Source organism: Phaethon lepturus, unplaced genomic scaffold (assembly GCF_000687285.1).
Source record: "Phaethon lepturus isolate BGI_N335 unplaced genomic scaffold, ASM68728v1 scaffold52978, whole genome shotgun sequence".
Taxonomy (NCBI): Eukaryota; Metazoa; Chordata; class Aves; order Phaethontiformes; family Phaethontidae; genus Phaethon; species Phaethon lepturus.
Genome location: NW_010557914.1, coordinates 6,470 through 17,162, shown reverse-complemented (window position 1 = coordinate 17,162; position 10,693 = coordinate 6,470). Strand labels below are relative to the sequence as shown.

The window sequence follows — 10,693 nt, the reverse complement described above, 5'->3', positions numbered from 1 at the left end:
AGGAATGCCTCAATCCGGGGAGAGCCTTGAATGTCCCAGACTAAGCTGCCCAGTGCTTAAAAAGAGAAACATCCCAGAGAGTTTAAGGTTGAGAAAATCCAGAGCATGCAATATCAAAATGCACCAACTCTCTGAAACGCTTTGCATTTATTCTTCTAGACTTAGGGCTAATGCAGATTATTTCTGAGGGCCATCTTGTGAGTTTGTCATAATTTTGCATGGCTGGTGCATGCACAGTGCATATATATGGTTGGATCTGCCTGCCTGTGCAAGCACCCAAAAGCAGTTCTGTGCGTGCTAGCACATGTGGGTAGTGTAGGTACAGATCCTTGGGAGCCAGAGTTTCGTTTCAGTGCTTGTCAGAGACCCACAGCTCGTAACATGAGAGTCAAAGAGCTGTAAAGTGAGCAGCGCTTGCTTTGCCTCTGATACTGTTGACTGTGGTTCACAGAGGCTCTTGCTGTTCAGTGGCTCTGTTGCAGCCAGAGATGTGCTGTGCCACTGTTAGATGTTCATCCATAATGAATAATCCAGTGATTGAGTTAGTTCCTCATCTTTGCCTTTCCACTGTTTACAGGAGCAGGGAAGCATGAAATCAGCACCCCTACTGTTCGTACCACTCACACCACTGCTTTATTAAAAAAAACAAACACAATATTCGTTCATTGGCTTGTGGTTATTCAGTCTGGAAAAAGGATACTGCAGCATTCATGGAGGCATACGGATTTGGGGAGGGAAGGGGGTCTGGCTGTCCAGCCAGTTGTTGCTCTTACAAGCTTGTCACCTTGTTTGTATGCTCAATATGAGAGAGAAATACCTAAAATAAAACTAAACTAATCATTAACTCCGTTTCTCTCTTAACTGGCTGTAGTTCTTAACCGTATTTATTAATATGACTTTGTAGCATTTGCAATACCAGTGGAATAACTAGCATTCCAGGTATGAACTTGATGTGCACGTTCTTTGGCAACTTTTTGTACTTTTGAGATGAGGGGGAAGAGAGCAGTGAGCTGACATTGCCATTACCTGTGCCAGTACAACACTGAGACCACTGAAAGGGTGTTCTCTACCTGCCAGAGTGGTACTCATAAGTGGTACCTTATGACCTGATGTTGTTCTTTCCAAACAAGTTTAAGCTTAGGGTTGAGTTCTTCCCACTTCTTTTCTGTGGATCCCGGTTCACCAACACACCTTTGCAGAGGGAGGGTCATCCAGGGCTCCGTGTGTACTCTCCCAGTGCATTTGGCAGCATTGGTTCTGTTTCAGCTTAATCTACAGCTTAGTTCTGCTGGCAAGGTGATGCCAGGACAGTGGAGACACAAACCACACCTTTATCCATTCCAGCTATGCCTACAAAAATAACGTAGACAAAATGATAACTGCAGAAAATGTTCCTGGTTCAAACGTGACTTAGGCATGTTAGCTGAGATGTTCCAGTACCAGATCTGTTTGCAGTGTAAGGTCTGGGTTTTTACAAGTTAGGCCATGCAGGTGTCATACAGGGGTCTGTATCAGCAGCTCTTAGGCACAGACTTTACCATAAGGCCACCACATTTTAGTGCAGGTAATTCCAGCTCCCTTGTCATGAGTTTGGGCAGCTATTGAGATTTGCATGAGTATATTAATTTGTTAGAATAATCTGTCATCCCGCTCACATGCCAAATGGCTATTTATTACAAAAGTGAGAAGCAGGTATTGCTTAAGCCACCGCATCAGGACAGAGACTTTGGGGCAGTGGCAGGGGAAGAATGAAACTGAACCAGAATGCACGGAAAGTGATACAAACAGCTTTCAGCATTGCATCTGGACCACCAGCAGCATGCCTGGCTACAGAGGAGATTCCTCTCTGTAGTAAAGATGCATGAGTAAAGGTTGAATGAGACCTTTGCTGAGATGTTAATTCGTAACAAAGTGGGATGCCGCTATGTATGCCTTCAATAGGGAGATAGGATCTAGGATGTGGAAATGACTTGGGTAACATGAGACTGTTGAAATACATCATCTCGTTGGAGACTAAATTGCTTGAATTGTGGACAAACTGAGAAATAAACATGTGAAGATCTCATTTCTTCTGTGTGGTAGGATCCTTCTCCCTTTTGAAGGCAAGCAGGCGTGTTCCCTTGTTCTGAAGACCACGTGGGTTTCATTACCTGTCTGGCCATGGCCGGCGTTTCACAGAGCACTCTAACAAGGACAACCCGAACGAAAGCTTTTGGTGTCTGGACATGCCTATTAGATCCAGAGTGACTGGCTGTTGTATGGGCACAACAGGCTGTGTTGGGGAACATACTGCACCTGAGCGCTTGCCTTCCCCACCTATGCGATGTATAAACGCAGTTACAAGTAATCAAGTAGCTAATTCAGTCCTTATATGTACAGTCAAACGTGTTCTAATAGTGAGGGCAGGGAGCTATTTCAAGATCACAACAGGTTTAAATAGATGGTAAGGCTGTAGTAGTAAGCTGGAGTAGACTGCTAGTGTGCACCTTAGTGCTCTCCTTCTGCTACCGTAGGAATGACAGACCTTTCTTTACTATTGCTAACTAACGGGGGGAGTGAGTAGCAGCTAATAAGTATTGATGTCAGCTTTGTTAAACATATAGAAAGAAGTGGAATTAACTAAGCTACTACAAGACAGTAGTCTAGCAACAATTAGCATGAACCTTGTTAAACATTTTAAGAACATTAATGAGCTCACCTAGAGACCTGAATTGTCATTTCATACCTGCTGCTTTTCCAGTGGGATCACTTTTAATAGAAATAAAATGTGATAATAATAACCTTAAACTGTCTTTTTAAGGGTAGAATATTGGATTTTATGACTTCTGAGGAAATATATTGGCAATACTCTTTGGCTTTTGATTGCTAGTGAGAACACCAACACAATCTAACTTAGATGAGTATGAACTTGAATTCCGGGTTCCAGTGGGTTTTGTGGGATTGAACGCTTGCTTTTGTTCTCCCAGCCCTCCTTTTCCTTTTTCCTTTCAGGACTGTTGAGATGATCCCATTTGTAGGATTTTCCAAAAACTAAAAAAAAAAGGAATTCGAACAACGAGCCCAACTTTTAATTAAAGCCAGTTGCTTAAAGTACCTCAAAAATCTTTTGTGACTTAATTTCCATTTACTTTGAGTATAGACTTTTAAAAATGAAATCACAATATCATTATAAAAACAGCTCTTGCAGCCAACACTGACTATCTAGGGAGCTGTCTTGCCAAGACAGAGAGCTTCACTAGGCCATGTATGTTTGCATAATCAAAGTATTAACAAGACAGTATCGCATTCTGGAGCCATTTCCATGTAATCTGTGGCTGCCACTGCTGTTTGTTTCCCCAAAATTTTGTCTTTTGAATGTGTAAACTAGCTAATTTATTTTTACATTGCTTCTGTTGTGTTTTAGGGGATTAGTTTTCACAAAACTCCCCTCCACATTTTTCAGTTTGGGGCTTGTGGAAGGGGGAAACTTGCCAAATACACAACTGACTGGCAACAAATGAACTTCTGTGTGTGGTCAGTTTCCAGTGAAATATAAATGGTAAAATGTTATAGTTAAAATACTTTAAAACATAGGGTTACTCTTGAGAGTCCCCACACACACACACACTTTATTCTTGAACAAATTAAACCTGATACATTTAATCCATGTTTTATGGGGAAAATGGGGCTCAGAGTCTGAGTAAATTGGAAGTTTGAGCATGGAAGGAGCAACAAACCCTTGGCTCTCCTGTAAGTGTGCTGGAAGATGGGGAAGCTTTTTAAAAGGCCAGTGCTGACCAGCAAACAGCTGACATGCTCAAACGTTTATCTTGCAGCTCTCTCTGCTTCTTACATATGACCTGTGAGAAGAGTTCTTGCACTTCTGAGGTTTTTGTTTGTTTGCTATATAAAGTAGGACTGTCTGAAAGTAGAATTCCTTTTTTTTCTTTTTTAATCTCACAAAACACAGCAGTGCAGACTCCTATACTGCTGAGCTGTTCTTCAAGGACTCTTGCAAACTTGAGTCGTGCAATTCTCAGGAATCCATTACTTTCTCAGTCATCTCTTGTGTTTTCAGGATAACCAAGATTTGAATTGCTGTCCCTCCTAATACAGGGACCACAGTACCACCATGCTTTTTAGAACGCCTGCTTTTATTTTGTTCAAAGAAAAATTAAAAATCTCTTCTGTTTACCTCCTCCTCTCCATACAGATTTTCTTATCCTTAAAGAAACGTAAGTACCTTTCTGAGCTGCAAACTAGCCAACAGCTCTGAAGGCTACACCTTCCAAAGTGTTACTTATTGTGCACAGTGTTAAGCAATACAGGAGAGAGACAGCAGTGAAACTTTGGCAGTAGGTTTTAGGCTGCTGTAGGCTGAATAAATTCATTGCTCTGTATTTCTGAAGCCAGTATTTTCCAAAGCTGTTAAACTTACAAGCCAGTTCAACAAGATGCAACTTGTCCTTGGGAAGGAACTTGTTGGAAGATGTCTACAGAGCCCTCCTCTCGTTAATGGCTATCTGGGCCAGCTCACAGCAGCTTCAGCACGCTGCGTTAGTGTTGTACATGCATGATTCAGCTCACCATTGCAAATTAAAAAGGGGCAATTATCCTACATCTGTCCCATTCCAAAGAAAGCTGTGGGAACTTATCTTCTGTTTGGCATCTTTATGTATTAGCTGAAAGCAAAATGATAACTTGCACCTCTGACCCTTCTTGGATCTGTCACGTGCACTTCGTTCAGCAACCTGCAGAGTTGGAGCCAAGCCGTCTTCCCGGTGCCTTTCTTGGTGGGTGATGCTTTGGATTGAGCCCTGGATTTCCAGTCCTTTGACAAAACTAATCCACCTTAGCAGACCTCACCTCAAGCAAGGGTTTAACTGACCTCCTCAGTGCAAAGGGCCACTCAATTAGAAAAAAAAACTCTTGAGGAGCTCTGCTAAGCAGTGTCAGCCTGTGCTGCTGCCTCTGTAATTCAGCGTCTGTCTTCCTCTGCCAGAAGTCCCTGAGAAAACTACATCTCCCAGCAAATTCATCTGCAGAGCCTCTTTCAGCTCTCCTTCCCATAAGGAGTTTCAGGCAAAGCTGTGGACAACCCCTGACACCTTTTCTTCCTAGAAGAGCCTCTCCAGCACCACGAGCTCTCTTGCCTGCCAGCCCTGCTGCTTGGCTGCCGTGCTCTGGCCTGGAATCTGCGTGTCTGACATTGCTTTCCAAGTGTTTTTCTGGTTGTCCTTACGAGAGCTATTATGGTGTTTTCCTGTTTACTTCTGCAGCACTCTGTTATATTTAAGCGGTGTAGTTAAATCAGGAAATTCTACACCTAATACATGGTAATTTCCCGTCGCTGACCCAGTTGCCTGTAGTGCTTTGTGAAATAGCTGCACTTCAGCACTTGGCGCGCTGCGTCTGCGCTGCCTGTCGCAATTGCACAGCGTAACGTGAGCAGTTTTATTGCAGGAGGAGAGGCAAACCTTCCATGCCTTTTTGTTAAACCATCCCTGGAGGCCTGACGGGCCAGCTCTGGTGAGCCTTGCTGCAGCACTGCAAGGTGTTGCCGGTGCTGGAGCAAGAGGGGAGAGGAGCGCGTGCTGTGCTCTCCTCCTCTGCCTGCGCCAGGAGCTGCTGCCCCATCCTCCTCCTCACCTTCACTTTTGAGACTCCGGACTTTGCACTGGCACACGTTGGGTTCTGCTGCCTCCACTACGAGAGGGTCACCTTTGGCAGAGGAGTGGGGCTGTGGAGCCGGGACAGTTTTGCTTTAAACTGGTGTGCTGAGGCTTGCCAAGGCTTGGTGGTGAGGTGGGAGGAGGAAGGATCTGGAAGGAAACATGACTGTGTACCCTGAGCTCTGACTGCCTCCACCTGCAGAGAAAATCAAATTGTTTTTGTAGGAGTGGTGCCTGAAGACTTTAAGCCCTTTTTTTGCTAACCCTTCACTGTGGCTAATACCCATTTTAAAAATAAAAGGTGTAAATTTAACATTCCAAAACCTAACTGATATCCAGTATTCTACCCTTAAAAGCTTTTCACGATCAAGATTAGAATCATCAGTCCATCTTGATGGTTTTAATATGTGGTCGAGAAGTTACCCGTCTTGCGCTGGCATCAAGTCACGTCATTCCCCATAATCTTTGTCTTGGTTTTTTTTAGCCTTGTTGTTCATAATTTCCTTTCCAAGTGTTTCTTTATTTGAAATGCCATTTATATTTTGTTGCCTTTTTTTGTTCCAGCACATCTTACATCTTTGTTTTTGTTTTGTTTTTAATCTTATTTCTGGCGTTTTCCATCGCTCTGTGGCCATGATTGTGGATGTGTTTTGGTTTTTGCCTGCCTTGCTGTTCTCTCGCTGCACTCCCTAGATCCCTGTTGCACAGTCCTCTGTCATGGATGACATTGAGGAGTGGCTCAGTACCGACTTGGTGAGACTCTTTATATATTCATTTTTCACATGGGCAATAGCACTTGTACGGATAACTTTCAATGCATTGCTGAGTTACTGGTACTTCTCGTAACAGGAGGCAGTGGAACTTCCAAATCATATAGCTCATTTCCCTTCGAAGGGAATATCTAAGCAGCAGGAGGTAGGGTCATGTTCAGCAATTCAATCAAAACATTTTTTTTCTGAGTTGTTTTATTTTCACTTCTCCATGTTAACATCACAGAACAGCATGTGTTCCAGAAATCATGTGTTTCTGTCCCCATACAGGAAGACATTTAAACATGTGCTGAAGTTTACCTGTATTCTCCGCCAGACTTGAAGTGCATGTTTAAGGCTGCATTAGCTTTGACAGGATCTAAGTACATGCTTATTTTGAGGCATGATTGCTTGCCATGTTTCATAATAGTAATAATAAAAATTTATAACACTCTCTTCAATGTTGATAACTTTCAGTTTTTCCTATAAACAAACAAAAGACAGAACTAAAAGTAGCTTTTTCTTCATTCTCAAGTTTGTTTTGCTGTACCAATGCACGTTTGATTTAAACAGTGGTACGGCTAGTACGCATTTCTTCTGGTCTCTTTTTTTAATGTAAGCATCTGACTCAAATTAACCAAGTGCATTTTGGGGACTGGTGGTGGGTTGCGCTTCGGACTGTTCTTTTAAACATGGTTTTAGTGAACTGAACTGTTTCCTTGTGGTCACCATATCCCTACGGATTTTCTCTTTCCGTTACTTCTTATGACTTCAGATATTGTCCCTAGATCACTCCCTACTCCTTGAGGTCTCCCCCAGCCCCTTGTTATTGCCTGCTCAGGGTTCAGGCTCCGTTCCCCAGCTCTGGCAGCAGTGCTGCAGGCGTGCTCTGGCACGTCAGCCCTCCGCTCCAGCACCGGAGGAGCTGACTGTACTGCAAGGAAGAAAATGCTCCTGCTCTCCAAAGCCGCCTGAAGTGCTTAAACAGATTCTGGGTTTCAGTGTTCAAGTTTGGCAGGCTGACTGGCTGTCTTTGAAACATCACTGGTTTTCAGCTGCAGGTAGTTTTTTCAGGCCTTGGTACAGGCAGTCATTTTCAAATTTAATTACAAACTGGCCTCATTTTGTTAAAGAAATACAGTAAATGTAGCATGCCCACTCTGCTTAAAAAAAAAACTTTTGTCTTTGCCATTTAAATTAATTTAGCAGGAGAGAAGATCTTATGGAGAGATATCGAGGTAGCTCTGTACATCTGTCATCCCCTAGATAGTCTTGCTCAAAAAGAGCAAAGGAGAGAAGTGCCGTTTAAATGCCCGCACAAGCCTGGAGATCTCATGCGCTGTGGCTGTGACTGTACCGGCTCCCCTTCTCCCTGGTACCTGGGTCCCCATCCTGACTGTATGTGGGTGCAGCTTAGAGATGCCCTCTGAGAAAGTTTGGACTGGATTTTTGTTTTTCACTCTGGGTTCCCCCCCTCCTTTTTTTGTTAATGGTTCATTTGAGTTCTCTGCTTCCCAGCTGAGGAAGTTACAGATCAGGTTAGCTAATTGTCGTTTATTTCTTTACCCTTTTTGGGGTACATTGGAGCAAACAGTACCTCTGCATGTGAAGCAGTGGCTGCTGTGTGTACCTTAGGAAACCTCTGTGCAGTTTACTAGAAAGCTAGTAGATGCTAGGTGGCATTAAAATGGCATTAAAACCTTTTGTGAGGCCAATCAGTATGTTCCCACTCTCCTGGGAGAGAAACCAGGGTATGGACAAATACTTCTCTTTTTCAAAGCAGGTCGAACATGAGGTTTTCAAGTAGTATTTTCGTCCATTTTGAACATCCTGGTAAACTGATGATGCCACATCCTCAGAATTTTGATTTCCTTATTAAAGCACTGCTGGAAATTCACATGTTGAAATGCACACGGCTGGTAGAAATGCACTGACCCCCCTGCATCCCAGCCTTTGTGTCTCATGGACAGATACTAACTGCCCATCAGTATCCTTCGTCTAGCCCACCCTGGCCTTGTCTTTGTAGAGCATGGACACCAGGAAAGCTGCTGTATTTTTGTATGAAATCTAAAACGAACTCCCACTCCGCACTATTTTGTAGCGTGTGTACTTTGTCAGCTAAAAGTGCATTTTATTTGAAGACGCAATGCAAACTACAGTCCTGACTTTTTAAAGGACTGTGTGACAAAAGATGGCATCTTGTACAGTGTTTGTATGACTCACACAGCTCAGTTTTTGACCAGGCCTACTGTCTGAAGTGGAAGCTGGGCTGCCATTCAGGTCCAACGGGGAAAGTTTAGCTCTCCACCAGCAATCTGCAGAAGCATCTCTAGTGCAGAGATGCACTCTCTCATCCTTTTGCTCCGCAGTGCAGTGAAATGTCAGTCACCACTGGCCTCCCGACACGGAAGCCGTGCGATTTTCCCCAGGTTGCCCTGTTCAAATAGTCAGCACATGGAAATGAGCGGTGGTAGCTTTCCAGTTGTATTAAATGTGTGTAGAAGATAATAGTGAAGGTGAAGCGCTTGCCTGTGTGTTCACATGCCTTTTTGTTCCAATTGCAGAAAGGAGACGAACTGGAAGAAGGAGTGACCAGTGAAGGTAAGCAGCGATGCCTGTGGCTATGAGCCGTTCCCAGGTTAGTGCACAGACTGAATTATCTGCTTTGATCCCTGCTGAGATGTTGACTTCTCCAAGCCTGATGTTCCCCAGCAAATGCTTCTGCACTCGGAAAGGCGGGAGGAGAGCATTTCAGAGCAAAAAGTTAGTATTTATGATGTGAGGAGCCCTCCCGGCTGTAAGTGCTTTCCTGCCATCTTCCTTGGCTGTGCACTGTGTTTGTGCCACCAGGAATGCATCCCCAAGCTACTCAGCCCTTTGGAATGATGTTTCCCTGCTTCTGTCGCAGCCGATGGCGTAGCGTGGTTTGATTCCCTCTGCTGCCTGAGCTAGGGTGTCTCAAAGGACGTCTGTACTTTTTCCTGAGGAAGTCGGTCTGTAGAAGTATGTGTGCCTGCAAACACAGCCCGACGGGACACCAGGCGCTGGAATTTCAGACCCTACTAACCTCTGTCCCCAGGGCTAAACGTACAGCTCCAGTTCTTACCTGTCTTCCTTCTTTTTTTGCATTGCAGAGTTTGACAAATTTTTAGAAGAGCGAGCCAAAGCAGCGGAGATGGTTCCCAATCTGCCATCCCCTCCCCTGGAAGCCCCCACCCCTCCGACAAATCCTTCCAGCAGGAAAAAGCAAGAGCGCTCGGAGGATGCCCTCTTTGCACTGTGAAGATTGCTCTTAGCTGCCCTCCCACCCCCGTGTTCTGCAGGCAAATGTCGCTGTGCAGCCACTTTGTCCTCCCACAGTACTTGGCTAACAACGACCCTCTTCCTCCCGATTTCATAGATTGCTTCTCCTTCCCCCTCTCCCCAAACAATCCACCCCCACAAGCTGACTCTTTCTATTTAAGTCCAACACTATTCCTGCCAGACCACGATTCTCCAGCACTGCTTAATCCCATCCTTCCTATCCCAGCTGCACAAAACCAGCTCTTGATGCTGAAAACCCCTTTAGAATGCATGAGTACGTCACACTGTGTTGAAACAAAAGCCCAGAGGGGAGAGAGCAGCCTTGCCCTTCAATTTATGTAGGGATCATCCTCTTCTATAGGCAGGTCCTGCCAAGTAGACTGCTCTGTCGATCAGCATGTAATTGCCTGAGCTGGAATGTTCAGGAGGAGTGTGTCTTTATTTTTAGATAAAATGTTAATGTATTGGCTTTCGTGTCAGATTCGACAGCAAGGAACAACTGTTCCCCTTTCAACATGTGCTTCACAAGTTAAAATCCTTTACTCTCCCACTCACACATCTCCTGGTACCATATGGTGGTCGCTTTTCCCCACTTTGTGCAGCACTTCATATTCTAAATCTCACAGGGTATTTTTTTCCTTGTGTTTTATCTGGGCTTGCTCTAATTTGAAAGCAGTCTGTTGGCCATGTCCAGTAGCTCTGGCAGTTGACGAGAATGAAAAACGCTGAGCTAAATGGATGCTGTAACGTTAGCGCATGAAGCATTTTGCTCTTTGGGAGAGCATTCTCACATGAGGATTTTTTCTAGTGTGTTTGCCTTTTAAAATAGCTAGGTTATTTTTTCCTTACCTTAGATTCCTTCTTCAGTGACTGTAGAGCTCTGCATTTGTGTCAGCTGTTGTAAATAACATCCATGCAGATGGATGGGACTTGCTCATGGACTGGGTGTGAACTGAGGTTCCTGGATTCCCTGCCATGCCTGGTAGGATA

General features: G+C 44.3%; 1 protein-coding gene across 2 annotated transcripts in view; it reads left to right on the top strand.

Moving 5' to 3' along the window:
- TOM1L2 (target of myb1-like 2 (chicken)) overlaps positions 1–10,466 on the top strand; it is a 41,569-nt gene extending 31,103 nt beyond the window's left edge. For both annotated transcript variants that reach the window (XM_010292884.1, XM_010292883.1), the window contains exons 13-15: positions 6,345–6,404; positions 8,965–9,001; positions 9,535–10,466. In XM_010292884.1, the coding sequence (XP_010291186.1) occupies positions 6,345–6,404; positions 8,965–9,001; positions 9,535–9,683 (246 nt within the window). In that variant the 3' untranslated portion in view covers positions 9,684–10,466. The remainder of the gene's footprint in view (positions 1–6,344; positions 6,405–8,964; positions 9,002–9,534) is intronic.
- Positions 10,467–10,693: the final 227 nt, after the last annotated feature.